This window comes from Myotis daubentonii, chromosome 12 (assembly GCF_963259705.1).
Source record: "Myotis daubentonii chromosome 12, mMyoDau2.1, whole genome shotgun sequence".
Lineage (NCBI taxonomy): Eukaryota > Metazoa > Chordata > Mammalia > Chiroptera > Vespertilionidae > Myotis > Myotis daubentonii.
Window position 1 is genome coordinate 24,940,481 of NC_081851.1, and position 14,810 is coordinate 24,955,290.

General features: G+C 53.3%; 1 protein-coding gene across 1 annotated transcript; it reads left to right on the forward strand.

The window, feature by feature from the left end:
- The first annotated feature begins 1,208 nt into the window (after window positions 1-1,208).
- Window positions 1,209-8,701, forward strand: CD8A (CD8 subunit alpha). The gene is made up of 6 exons (XM_059659213.1): window positions 1,209-1,542; window positions 1,648-2,013; window positions 2,608-2,721; window positions 2,862-2,972; window positions 4,453-4,483; window positions 6,845-8,701. The coding sequence occupies exons 1-6, from the start codon at window positions 1,494-1,496 to the stop codon at window positions 6,894-6,896; spliced, it is 723 nt and encodes a 240-aa protein (XP_059515196.1). The 5' UTR covers window positions 1,209-1,493; the 3' UTR covers window positions 6,897-8,701.
- The last annotated feature ends 6,109 nt before the right edge of the window (window positions 8,702-14,810 follow it).

Genomic DNA, 14,810 nt, shown 5'->3' on the forward strand with positions numbered 1-14,810 from the left:
ACACACTCAAAAGTAACAGTGATTTTCTCTTGAGAATGGATGACTATGAGGAACGTTGAGACAGAACTTTCCCTCTGTTCTTTTTTGTATTATCTGAAGTTTTTCAAGAATATGTGATTCTTGTAAGTTAAAAGACACTTTAAAAACAGTTTCAAATAGAAAATGTAAAAGGCTCCATGTTTTAGTAAGCATCTTGATGCTTTGAGAAGGGGAAGGGGAGCATGGACATCAACGGCATTTTTTTTAAAATCCATTCGACACTTGTTAGGATTCCACAAAGGGAGTACAGTTCATAAACACAGCTCAGCCCAAGCTGGGATCTGGGACATGGTCCCCACCAGACAGAACTCACAGGTGGGGCGGACACATAGAACAGATAATGCCAGGTGGCTTGGCTCCAGAATTAAGCAACAGTCCGAAGTGCCCCCAATATAGGGTTCGAAGTAGGCAGGTCTGGAAGCCCCAAAGAACTGGGAGGAGGGCATCCCCTGGGTCTGGAAGGTTTCAGGACCGCAATGGACAAAGGGAAAGGGGCCACGTGTGCCAGGGCAGAGAGGGAAAACTGCCTGCATTCACCCGGCTACACCCATATCCCTCCTAGCACCCAGAACCAGGGATACAGAGAAATGGGGTCCAACTCTCACAGCCCGGGAGCTGGCCTCAGGGCTGACACAGAAAGTCTTCCGAGCACAGGGAACAGCAAAGGCAAGATGAGTTCAGACAATCACAAGGCCTGTGAGAGAGAACGCATTGGGGGGGAATGGGGGGGGGAGAACTGGGCAGAGGCTGGGGGAAGCCAGCACTCAAAGCCTCTGAGCTGGGCCAGGGTTAAGCTTTCACCCAGTCAGTCCTGCAGGTCAGGGGAGGTGCAGGAGTGACACTATCCGATCCTGCTATCAGATTCATGAGACTAATGTTCACAAATGGAGGACAGGCCAGGAGAGAGCCGGGTGTGGTCCACGGGGAACCGCCTGCCCCACGGTCCCTCCTGGGTGAACACCTGGCTCCCCTGACCCAGTGCCGAGAATTGGGCAAGCCATTAACCGGCTTCCCTCTCAGCCCTCGATGCCCTTCCTGCAGACCAAGCCCCAAGGTGACCGCGCTAGAAACACTGAGAGAGGGCAAACGAAGGGGACTCTCTGATTTCTGCTCGCTCCCGCCCTCGGTTTTCAAAGCCTCTAATCTCGCATCACTCTCCCACCCCCACAGAGGTGTCATTTCCGAGGGCCGCGTCCCAGCCCTTTCCTTCAGCCTCAACCCTGCGGTTCTCAGCTGCCCCGGCACCCGCCAGGCTGCCCCGACGGCTCCTACCCAAGGGCCCCAGCCCCCTCGCTGGGCTGGAAGGTGACAACCGCAAAAAGCGGGGCGACGGGTGACATCACATCCTCCGAAGGTGGAATCGGTCCGAAGGGAGCAACTTCTCCCCTCGGCGTCCCACCCCGTCTCTTGCTCGCATCTGAGCCGGGAGCGGAGCCGCGCCGCGGGAGCGCGCCATGACCTCGCCAGGGGCCGGGTGGCTCCTGCCACTGGGCCTGCTGCTCCGTGAGTTCGCGCCCCTCGGGGGTGGCAGCGGGCGGGGGTCGGGGGGCAGGAAGACGAGGGAGGCGCTGGGCTCCGGGCTCAGCCTCTCCGTCCGCATCCCCGCAGACGCCGCCGGGGCCCTGGGGGCCAGCGAGTTCCGGATGACGCCGCGGGAGACGACGACGGCCCTGGGCCAGCGGGTGGAGCTGCACTGCGAGGTGCTGCTGTCCGTGCCGGGCTCGGGCTGCTCCTGGCTGTTCCTGGAGCCCGGCGCCGCCCGCAGCCCCACCTTCCTCATGTTCATCTCCAAGGTCCGCGGCAAGCCCGTCAAGTTGCCGGACAACAGCCGGTTCTCGGGCGCGAAGGTCGGGGACGACCGCTACAGCCTCATCCTGAACAGCTTCCGCAAGGAGGACGAAGGCTACTATTTCTGCTCGGTCCTGAGCAACTCGATCACGTACTTCAGCCCCTTCGTGCCCGTCTTCCTGCCAGGTCCGGGCGCCGCTCGGGGTGGGGGTGGGCACTCGCCTCCGAACCCGTTTTTCCCAGGGACGCGCCCCGCTTTCGAACCTCTTAGCGCCCCTGGGGAGCTCATTAGATCCTGTACCCATTTCACAGACGGGGAAACTGAGGCTGACGGGCAGCCGGGTAGGGACTGAAGATAGCTTTCTGGGTCCGGCCGGTCTGGGTTCGAGTTCCGGTGCCCGTGTGGGCCTGGGCACGGGACTTAAGTTCTCTGAGTCTCCGTTTCCTCGTCAGTGGAGCGTGGGTACCCACCCGCGCCCACAGGCAGCGCCCCCGGGCAGGGCCGAGCCTGGAGAGAGGCGGATGGAGGGGAGCGAGCTCCCGCGGCCCAGCTGGGGGCGCTGGGGGCGCCGGGGGCATCTTCGCGGAGCCCGGGGAGCAGCAGGGGCCGCCCGCGCGGAGGGGCCAGCGCGGGGTCGGCACCGGGACGCGCGGGCGGCCGCCTGTCCTTCTCGGGGCGGCGCCGGGAGGGGCGACCCCCAGGGCAGAGGCGCGCGGAGCGGGCGAGGGTTCCGGTGCAGAGCCCCTGCCGGCCCCAGCCCCGCTCTGTCGCTCCCGCAGCCAAGCCCACCACCACGCCCGCGCCGCGACCCCCCACGCGGCCGCCGCCCACCAACGCGTCGCTACTGGTGTCCCCGCGCCCGGAGGCCTGCCGGCCGGCAGCGGACCCCGCAGGTGAGGCGGCGCGGGGTCCCGGGGCGGGGCGGGGCAGGGACGGTCCTGACCGCCGAGGGAGGACGGAGAGGAGCCCGGGCGGAGGGGGGTGGGGGGGACCCCGGCCCGCTCCTAAACGTTGGCGTCCTCGGTGTGGCCAGGGGACACCAGGGAGCTGCACTTCGCCTGCGTCATCTACATCTGGGCACCGCTGGCGGGGACCTGCGCGGTCCTCCTTCTGTCGCTGATCGTCACTGTCATCTGCAGCTACAGTGAGTCCGGGGCGGGGAGGGGGGGGTCCTCGGGGAGCAGTCCGCTCCGCTACCGCCCGCTGCGCAGCCTGCTCCCGGCGACCCTTGGCTGGGAGGTGACCCTTTGCTGGGAGGTGACCCTGTGCTGGGAGGTGACCCTTTGCTGGAAGGTGACCCTGTGCTGGGAGGTGACCCTTTGCTGGGAGGTGACCCTTTGCTGGAAGGTGACCCTGTGCTGAGAGGTGACCCTTTGCTGGGAGGTGACCCTTTGCTGGGAGGTGACCCTTGGCTGGGAAGCGACCTTGGCTGGGAGGTGACCCTGGCTGGGAGGTGACCCTTTGCTGGGAGGTGACCCTTGGCTGGGAAGCGACCTTGGCTGGGAGGTGACCCTGGCTGGGAGGTGACCCTTTGCTGGGAGGCGACCCTTTGCTGGGAGGTGACCCTTTGCTGGGAAGCGACCTTGGCTGGGAGGTGACCCTGGCTGGGAGGTGACCCTTTGCTGGGAGGTGACCCTTTGCTGGGAGGTGACCCTTTGCTGGGAAGCGACCTTGGCTGGGAGGTGACCCTGTGCTGGGAGGCGACCCTTGGCTGGGAGGTGACCCTGGCTGGGAGGTGACCCTTTGCTGGGAGGTGACCCTTTGCTGGGAGGCGACCCTTTGCTGGTAGGTGACCCTTTGCTGGGAGGTGACCCTGTGCTGGGAGGCGACCCTTGGCTGGGAGGTGACCCTGGCTGGAAGGTGACCCTGGCTGGGAGGTGACTCTGGCTGGGAGGTGACCCTTTGCTGGGAGGTGACCCTGGCTGGGAGGCGACCTTGGCTGGGAGGTGACCCTGGCTGGGAGGCGACCTTGGCTGGGAGGTGACCCTTTGCTGGGAGGCGACCCTTTGCTGGGAGGTGACCCTGGCTGGGAGGCGACCCTTTGCTGGGAGGTGACCCTGGCTGGGAGGTGACCCTGGCTGGGAGGTGACTCTGGCTGGGAGTGGGATGGAGATGTCTGGGACTCTGAGCTGCAGGGCCAGGCACAGCCAGTTTCTCCCAGGAGATCGGACTCGGGAAAGCCCCTCCCCTCCCGTCTTCCATTCCCGGGGAAGGTTCTGATGGAACACAGATCCCTCCCAATCTCCTAGTGGTGGACCAGGTTCATCACAAACGCCTGCGGGGGAGACCGCCTCTGGGCCCTGGGACCCGTGCCCTTGAGGCGGGGTCAAAACCACCACGGGTGGAGGTTCAACCTTGACCCTCTCCGACCCTCTCCCCACGGGCCCCTACCCGGCTGGTTCCCACGGAGGCAAACCACATCTGTCTTTGCGATGTTGGTGTTAGTGTTGGGGGGGGGGGGGCGTAGTTTGCTTTCTTTTCATTGATGCGAAGAAGGATGGAGAAGAAGCCCTCACCTGGGCTCCCAAGAGTTAGAAACCTAGGGAAACAGGAAAAGGGAAGAAGAAACCACACTTGGGGCCTATTGGAGGCAGTCACTCCACCTCTTCTTTTTCCTCATCCAGGGAACCGACGGCGCGTTTGCAAATGTCCCAGGTGAGTCTCCTAACTGTTCCGCCTGCTAACCCGCTGGGCAGCCCTGGGCTCAGGTTCTGGCTCCCCAGGCAGCAGACGATAGGAACCCGCCTGAGAGGCCTTAGCAGTGGAGTCCGGGGGACAGGGACTAGGCCTGGTGCCTGAGCAGAGAGGCTAAACGCAGGCCCGGGCTGGGCTGATGGGGGAGCACTGTGACTTCAGGAAATCTGCATCTTGTTTGGCCTAGCGCCAAAAAATAAAAAAATCCGAATGGTCTCCCCCTTTACTCCAGCTCCTCAAAAAAACCTGAGGTCTTTTTATCTGGATGATTACAGCTGCGGTTTGGTGTTTTCATAAGAAAGCTTTACTTATTTATTTTTTTTCCTACTTGCTCTATCTAGTTTCTTGAGAGCCCATCTTTTATCACCTGAACCAAATAAGTAAGGGCCTTGGTCCCTAATTTCCCTGTGCCATGCAGGGCCCGGACTGGCTGCCAAGAACTGGAGTGAAAGAAAGGGAGGACCAGAGGCAGCTCAAGCGACTGCCCATCCAGGCTCAGCCCAGGGTCCTTCTGAAATGATCACAAAGAGGACAAGGCCTCCGTCTCCTCTCTCCTTCCCGGCCGAGGCCGAGGCAGCCCCGTGCTCATGTCTAACAAGCACCCATTCCAGCCCCGCGCTGCCATGCAGGTTACACTCAGGATCCCTCTTATCCTCACAGCAACCCCAGGTGATAGGTGGGCCCCGTGGTCCCATCTCACAGACCACTGCTCAGAGGCCAGAAAACCTACCCAAGGGGGCAGAGACATGTACACTCAGATTATCGACAACAGTAGCCACCGTCGGACGAAAGCCTCCAGTGTACCCAGGACTTGGCTTATAAGTATATTGGGTGTCTTCCCGGAAATGTGCACACACTTCAAATAATTGTTAATTCCCATGTTTCTTCTCAGATTTAATCCATGGGGATTAGTGATTATTCAAAGTGTGTATACATTTGGGAGGGGACACCCTGTATAGGCAGACATATTTAAATTTCAGGTTTCATAACAACTTTTAAAGCAGTCACTGTGGCCACTGCTTCACGGTGGGGAAGCTGAGGCCCACCACACAGTGACTTGTTCAAGGCCATCATGCCAGCAAGTAGCAGCGCCGGCTCCTTCCTGTGCTCCGGGGCTATGAAAGCAGGGGGTTAAGGAAAACCAACCACATTCACCGGTTCCTTTCAGTAGACGAAAGCATTTCAGACTTTAAACCTGGGGTGTGCACTTCGCACTCCTTGATATTTCTCTGCAGGGATGCCAGTTCAAGATCTTACACATCCTTATTTCTAACCATGGAAGTGTAATGAATTTTCAATGCATATATTGTAGGTGATAAACTAAGAGGATAAAGACTTTAAAAACAGAGAATTTTAGCAAGCTCAATACTTGGGGTTCAGTTGGGAGCTTTTGGAGGAGAACCATCCCTTTTCTCTTTCTGAAAATTCCCGTGTTGAAATGAGTAGCTGAGAATAAAACACAACGCTGTGCAGATGAAACGTAGCTGAGGAGTCCACATGCCTGAGCGAACACACGCGGTGATGACTGTGGGCAGAGTTTTGGAGCATGGCGTGTGCAGCCGGGGGGGGGGGGGGGAGGGGGTTGGGGGGGTTGGGGAGGGCACTAGCCCAGTACTGAATTCACACACATTTCTAGTGTGGTTATCAAGGGGACTTTTTTTTTTTTAATGCATTTGAAAACTTTATTGGGATTGCCAGCGTTGAAGTTCAGAGACACAGCCCAGGAGACAGCATGCTAGAGGGGTTGAGTTGAGGCAAACACGTCCACTGTGCAACAGCTGGGCAGTGGCAGGTGACATGGGGTGTTCTGCACGTGGGGGTCTTCAGGTGATGGCGCAGGGAGGGACCCAAGAGGGGATCCCTCTGAAGACTGTTGGGGGTCAAGGGGACTTTTAAATAAAGTAGCTCCACTCGGCTGATGGTGGTGGTTTGCTGACGTCCTCCCCTGTGACCCTCTCGGGGCCTGAGAATCAGGTCAACTGCTGATTTGATTATCAGCTTCCTTCTCTCACCTCCATGGGGATCTTTGACAGAGGTCCTGTGTTCAGATCCTGGCTCCACCACCTGCTAGTTCTGTGCCCTTGGGCACGCACGCTCTCTAGCCCTCGTTACCAGTGCCTGCCCCTCAGTTTGCTGCGGGTTAAACAAACAAGGTGGCACAAGTCAGGCACTCGGTAGGTTGCTGAGGTCACTCCGCCAGTCCTGTGCTGTGTCCCAGGGACCGGTCCTCAGACCCTGACGAGGCTGGGAGGCCGGGGAGGGCGGGTGGGCATGGATGCTGCTGCACTGCGCTCGCCGCAATGATGGTTGTCTCTCTTTCAGGCCCCTGGTCAGGCCCGCAGGCAAGCCCAGCCCTTCAGAGAGATACGTCTAAGATGGTGAGGGGCCCTGCGCAACAGCCACTACAGGACTTCACACTGAGAACTCCCAACAAGGGGAGCAACAGCCCTTCCCTTCGGTTTTTCCGCCTTCTTTATGTGTTCATTCTCGTTGTTATTACTTTCGTTGGGTGGAGGGGTGGGGGGATACTTTTCCTTGGTCTTTAATTGACACAAAACAAAACTGTAGTCTACCTGCGGTAAGGGGTGCAATACTATCATGCACACGTATTGGGGGGAAGGGCCGGCTGTGCTCTCAGCACCGGCTGTTAGAGCTGTGAGGGCCTCCCCATCACTTGGTCCAGACCTCCTCCCTGGCCATTTTGCAGAGGAGGCTGAGGTCCAGGGAGGAGGGAGGCTGGATCAGAGTCGCGGCTGGGCTGGGCCCCTCCTCCACACCCTTCAGATCGTCCTTCTGGAGGCCTCTGGCTCAGCATGCATGCGGTTCTGTGTCTCCAACCGCAAGGGAGCAAGTCATTTCTTGAGAAACCCACCACTGCACGCAGGACCCTGAGAAGATCATGAAATAAGAGTACAACTGCCTTCCACTGAGTTCTATAATGTGGCTGAAAAGTATGTGGGCTTTTACAACCAAGTTGTATAGACACTAGGGATTCCTCAAATGAAGTGGAAGAGGTGAGCAGAGTCCTGGAAAATGAATTAACTCGATCTCTAAAGAAAATCTCTGTGAAAGATTAAAAAAGAAATAAAAAGAAAACCTCTGTGAAACCCTAAGTGGAGGCAAAACTGTTCTCCCAGCTCTTCATTGCAGAGGGACCCATGAACGAGGAGCAGCCACCCCTTTACCGATATGGTTTGAGCATCAGGAAAGTTGAATGGAGACCCTCTTGGATCTCTGAACTTCAGAGGCCACATTTGAACATGCTCCTGGGGTCCCTGCTGACTTCTCGGTCTGTAAAGGCAGAATCGTTAGAGAGCTGGTCTCCCCTTGATCAGGTGAGGATGTGGCAGGGCAGACTGCCCTGGTGAGGAGTGAGGGGGCTAATTGCCTAACCGTGGTCAGCAGACTGCGGTTCGCCAGCCACATGCGGCTCTTTGGCCCCTTGAGTGTGGCTCTTCCTAAGCCTTAGGAGTACCCTAATTAAGTTAATAACAATGTACCTACCCATATAGTTTAAGTTTAAAAAATTTGGCTCTCAAAAGAAATTTCAATCGTTGTACTGTTGATATTTGGCTCTGTTGACTAATGGAGTTTGCTGACCACTGGTAAACTGTTGCCTTCACACGCATTTCCTCTCTCACGGTGTTGCACAGAAATGTGCTCTCGTTGGAAGAAAAAACTTAAATAGACAGGGAAATAAGAATCACCCATAATTCTGTGCCTTTGGTATAATCCATTGTTAATATTAGGGTATACTTCTTCTGATTATTTTCTATGCATATATGTAAAATATATATACTATGCTTTTTATAAAAAATGGGATTGCACTATGCTTTAATAAAAAAACATTTATGGCATACTTTTTAGTGGCAAAATAATATTCCATTTTTGGTTGTGCAAAATAATAGTCCATCTACTACTCGCCATCTAATTGTTTGCAATTTTTCACTACTGTGATTCTGCTAAAACTTTGTATACATCTTTGTTTCTTTAAGATAAATGCCAAAAGTAAAATTACTGAGTCAGTCTACACTTTCACCTTGGACTCCCCATTTCACAGCAATTAAGACAAATTAGGCTTTGGCCGGGTGGCTCAGTTGGTTGGAGCATCTGAACCAAGGTGGTGGGTTCAATCCCTGGTTGGGGTGCATACGGGCGGCAATAGATGTCTCACTCTCCCTCTCTTCCTCTTCCTCTAAAGTCAATAAAAACATATCCTCGGGTGAGGATTTTAAAAAATGAGCCTCTTCTTCCATCGCCTTCTTTTCTTGTATTCTTCCTCGGTAACAGATGAGCTGCTATGCCTCTCATACTAATCACAAGATACTGTTGTCGTTGGGGTAAAATACACATACGGAAAAACGCGCCAATCCTAAGTGCAGCGCCTGAGACACCATTAACTGAACACGCTCTGCCAGTACCAGGTCAAAGACAGGGCCTTCCTGCTCTCCAGCACTGCCTCCCACAACCTTCATTTGCAAAACCCAAAAACTTTTACAGAACAGAAAGCAAGGGGAAAGCGTACCCCAAGTGTGGGAAAGCAGAAGTGAAAGATGAAAAACTTCTGACAAGAAAAAGGTCTAAGATGCCCTAAATTAAGTTACAGCAGGCCAGAGACGGGAGGAAAACAAGAGTCATTCCCCCGTTGGTAGCTGTGGGCCAACGAACAAAAGTCGGCGCGGGGTCCTGGGTGGATGTAGGAGCTCTGCCTCAGCATAGGATGGCGACCCAACAGGGCAGCCCGCCGGCTGCGGTGCCCACACCGATCCCCAGTAAATGTTTCTCCCTCAGGAACAGTGCACCATCCTAGAACTTCCCCACTTCACCTTTCCCCTCCTCTAGAGCCAGTGTCAAGTCTTTCAAAACGACTTCCATATTTTTACCCCCAAACATCTATACTAATAAAAGGGCAATATGCTAATTAGATCAGATGTCCTTCCAGACAAAACCATGGTGGCGGGGCCAAGGCAGAGGCAGTTAAGTGTGATCAGGCTGGCAGGGGAGGGCAGTTAGGGGAATCAGGCTGGCAGGGGAGGGCAGTTAGAGGGATCAGGCTGGCAGGGGAGAGCAGTTAGGGTGATCAGGTCAGCAGGGGAAAGCAGTTAGGGGGATCAGGCTGGCAGGGGAGGGCAGTTAGGAGAATCAGGCTGGCAGGGGAGGGCAGTTAGGGGGATCAGGCTGGCAGGGGAGGGCAGTTAGGGGGATCAGGCTGTCAGGGGAGAGCAGTTAGGGGGATCAGGCTGGCAGGGGAGGGCAGTTAGGGGGATCAGGCTGGCAGGGGAGAGCAGTTAGGGGGATCAGGTCGGCGTGGGATCGGGCTGGCAGGCAGGAGAGTGGTTAGGAGCCAGCGGTCCCAGATTGCGAGAGGGATGTTGGCCTGCCGGCAGTCAGACATCCCCCAAGGGGTCCCGTACTAGAGAGGGTGCAGGCCGGGCTGAGGGACACCCCTCCTCCTGTGCATGAATTTCATGCACCGGGCCTCTAGTAATATATAAAAAAGCCCTCCGCTCTAGGACAGCGAACGTGTCTTCTCCATCCAGACCTGCTGTTGGTAGTTCCAACTGCGTGTCCCGGGGCCTGGTCCTTTGTCTGGCTAGCATGTGGCTCAAAAAACCCTTTCTTCCAGAAAAGCTTCTGGCTATGCAAGTTTAGCATTTCCTATGAGACAAAGTCTGGGTCTCACCCCCTCCTCCCTGAATCTATCCAGCCGGCCAGACCCGGGCACTGAAGCTCAGCTCGGAGCAGGCTCTGAGGCCTCGAGTGGAAGCAGGGCCTGGACTCGGGGCAGCTCTCCGGGTTCCCTGGACAGGGTGAGGAGGGACATCCTGCAACAGGCCCGCCCCTCCTCAAGGGGGAAACGGATGAGGAAGGCTGTGGACATGAACCTGGGCCAGGTGAAGACAGGAAAAGGGCACTTCTATCTCATGCAGCATTTTCCTCCTCAACCTGCAGCTCAGGCGTGAGCAGCTGGGGAGCATCACTGCAGAGGCTACAGAGAGAGTGAAGTACTTAATGATTTTTTCATAGCCCCTAAAAAAGGGTTTCGCTTACCATAAATAAAATAGTAAACAATAATTTGGAGATTTAAAATATCAACACAGGAAAAAATATGCATTAGATTGGCCTTCAGGACCAGGGAGAATCTAGACAAGGGATCTGCAGGCCCTGAGGCCTAAAGCATGCGAACAGTGGGCTGTGAACTTCGTGAACTTCGGCCTGGGGGCTTGCTGGTGACCACAGACCCGTGCAGAAGGAGCACCCCACAGTGCAAAGCCAGAAGCCTCGGGTCCAACAATAGCATTCCACTTGCCAATCTCTAGCCTCAAGCACTGTTTCTACAAATGCTTCTATGTGGGAGATGCCCACAACACATGTTTTGGACGCTGAAAAACAGGAAGTAGAGAAATGACTTCTCTATTATGCCATCAGCTTGGTATCGGTTAGCTGAAATCCAGCCTCAGTGTGCTTGGTTCATTTAACAAACATTCATTCATTTAACAAAAACATATCCTATTGATGGAAGAAATAAAACAGATAAATTTGTCATTTCTTTCTCTGGCTGTTAAACTGTGCTTAAGAGAGCCCACCCTACACTTGGGAAATCCCTGCAGCTCTTCAACCGCAGAGTCAGCAATGGGCCTCCCTTTTCTACCAGCAAGAAGCTGCTCCTCCCTCCTGCCCCCCACCCATGTGCAAATCCTTCCCTGCATATGATGTTCAGATGCCACTAACCCACTCCTAAAAGTACGGTTTCTCCACTAAAGGGAACTAAAGGAGGCCCTGATTGCCTTAGATTAGGTTTCAATATAGAGGCTCTGAAACCAGCTTCCAGACTCTACATTAACTGTGTCCTCTGGCAAGCGACCTAATGTTAGTCTCGATACCTCAGTGTCCCCACCTGTAAAGTGGGGGTAATAATAGTCTCTACCTCTAAGGGTTGGTGGAAAGAACATATGAACCGTATATGTATTTTCCTAAGTGCTTAGAACAGCTCCTGGAACGTAGTAACAAATAATGCTGAATAAATGAACTTGTACTGAATTTGTCACCACCAGTGTTGTACCAAGTACAATGAATGCAGCCACCTGGGTCTGATTCTTTCCATTTTTATTCTCAAAAAGAGTAACCACTCAAGATTCAGCAGAATGAGGAACATAAATAGTTAAAGCAGAGCCCATAGCTCTGAGTCTTTCAGAGTTAATCAGCAGCCCATCTGTTTGTTTGCACAGCATGGCTATAGCAGAGATGGTCCTTATGCTACTGAGTCTAATTGCTGACTGTAACATCCTATAGGTCTATGATGATCTCTATGTTTCTGAGTTAGAACTCCTAAAACATTTCCTTTATTTTCATGTCTAAAAAAGAAAGGAAGTTTATAATTAGAGTGTCCCAAAGTGGCAGCTTTGGAAAATTCTTTCTTTAGAGCTTTCACAACTTGTTTCCCTCCAGGGTTCCACTGAATTGGATCGGGCTGATCTGATTTTAAGAAGACATATAGAGGTCGGCTCGTTAATAAAAAGCTTGGAACCCCATTGTGACAGTATCCAGTCAGACCCAGGAGTCCTCTAAGCTGTTTTGTTTTTGGAGGAGGAAAGGATAGGATCCCTGAGTCAGAGTTCATCAGTAGCCCACCTTTTGATAGGAGATGGCCAAGGTATTTTACTTGGGGCAAACAAAATAGAAGCTTGTCCTTTGAGGCCTGCGGCTCTTTTATAGCAGTGGTTCTCAACCTTGGCTGCACATTAGAATCACCTGGGAATCTTTTTAAAATCCTGATTTCTGGGCCTCATCCTCCGGAAATTCTGTTTCTTTGTTATGGGGTGAGGCCACAACATTAGTAACAAAGAAACAGAATTTCTGGAGGGTGAGGCCCAGAAATCAGGATTTTAAGAAGATTCCCAGGTGATTCTAATGTGCAGCCAAGGTTGAGAACCACTGTTTTATAGCTAGCTGTTGTGTCCTTTCAAGAGTCTGGTAATATCCTAGAGCAGTGGTTCTCAACCTATGGGTCGCAACCCCTTTGGCGGTCAAACGACCCTTTCACAGGGGTCGCCTAAGACCATCCTGCATATCAGATATTTACATTACGGTTCATAACAGTAGCAACATTACAGTTATGAAGTAGCAACGAAAATAATTTTATGGTTGGGTCACAACATGAGGAACTGTATTTAAAGGGCCAGGAGGTTGAGAACAACTGTCCTAAAGCCTAACAGTGAATCATCCAAGTATTGGATTGCAGTGGAATCTCAGGGAAACTAACAGCATTAAATCAGTTGTTTTTTTTGAGGCCCAGAAATCAGGATTTTATTTATTTATTTATTTTTTTCTTAAAGTATTACAAAGAGTATTACACATGTCTCCTTTTTCGCCGCCCCCCCGCCCCCGACATTCCCCTGGCCTCCCCCACCCCCCCAGTGTATTGTGTCCATTGGTTATTCTCATATGCATGCATATAAGTCCTTTGGTTGATCTCCTACCCTCCCCAACCCTCCCCAGGCTTCCCACTGTAGTTTGACATTCTGCTCAATGCTGCTCTGCCTCTGTATCCATTTTTGTTCATCAGTCTATAATGGTCCTTATTATCCATAAATGAGTGAGTTCATGTGGCATTTTTCTCAGCTTCCCAGGGGCCGTCTCAGTCTCACAGGGGCCATCTCAGCCTCACCGGGGCCGTCTCAACCTCACGGGGGCCGTCTCAACCACACTGGTGCCGTCTCAGCCTCACCAGAGCCATCTCGACCTCACCAGGGCCTTCTTGACCTCACCGGGGCCGTCTCAACCTCACCGGTGCATTAAATCAGCTTTTAGTGTCTGAGAGAAACAGCTGGGACTCTCTCTATATCCCTGAGGCACTACAGTCCCAGTAAATTAGCGATCTGCCCAGGCAAAGGCAATGAGATGGTAACTGTCTTTTTCTAAAGGAATGCTGAAATGCCACATCAGAAATTTATTACTGAAAAATGTTGGCAGTCCACGGGAATGGCTGGTAACAGGGTAGTATGTGGATTTGGAGCCAAAGGATGTCTGGAAATAACTGTTTTATATGGAGCTCTGAGATCCTGTATAAACCGCCATCCTTTCCCATTCGGCTTCTTTACTGGAAGGAGAATTACAGGGGCTCATACGTGGAATTATAAGCCAGTTTTAAAGTAATCTTGTGTAATGGGCTTAATTCCAGCTAGTGCAGTGGTTGTCAACCTTCTGGCCCTTTAAATGCAGTTCCTCATGTTGTGACCCAACCATAAAAATATTTTCGTTGCTACTTCATAACTGTAATGTTGCTACTGTTATGAATCGTAATGTAGATATCTGATATGTAGAATGGTCTTAGGCGACCCCTGTGAAAGGGTCGTTCAACCGCCAAAGGGGTCGCGACCCACAGGTTGAGAACCGCTGAGCTAGTGCATCAGATCTTAAAGGATATTGATGAATGTTAGGTGGAGGCAAAGTATATAATAGGAGTGGCTTAGTCTTGTCAATATCTGTACTGGAAAAGGCCCAAAGTTGGTTTAGTATCTCATTCATTTAGTTCTAAATATATTTCACTGTCTGGGAAAAGGATATCTCGGAATCATGGGTTTCAAGAAAATCTCTCCTGAAAGACAAATATCACATGATCTCACTTATTTGTAGAATCTAATGAACAAAATGAATTGATCGACAAAATAAAACCCAAAGCATGGAGGCATGGAACAGATGGACATATCTTGATGTGGGGTGACAAGAAGAAATAAACCAAAGAACTTATATACTTGCTAGAGGCCTGTGCACAACATTCATGCACTAGGGGTAAGGGGGAGTCCTTCAGCCCAATCTGTGCCCTCTCACAGTCTGGGACCCTTCCTCCGAGGGGAGCAGGCCTAAGCTGGCAGTCGGACATCCCCAGAGGGTCCTTAGCACTGCCACTGAGGCGGAAGAGGCTCCCACTGGCCAGCCGTGAGCCCTGCTTCTGGTGAGCGGCGCTCCCCCTCCCTGTGGGAGCACACTGACCACCAGGGGGCAGCTCCTGCATTGAGTGTCTGCCCCCTGGTGGTCAGTGCATGTCATAGTGACTGGTCATTTCGCCCTTTGGTCGATTTGCATATTAGCCTTTTATAATATAGGATTAGAGGCCCGGTGCACAAAAATTGGTGCACTCGGGGGGGAGGGGGTGGTCCCTCAGCCCGGCCTGTGCCCTCTCGCAGTCTGGGACCCCTCGTGAGATAACGACCTGCTCGCTTAGGCCTGCTCCCAGGTGGCAGAGGGCAGGCCCAATCCCTAGGTGCAGCCCCTGGTCGGGCTCAGA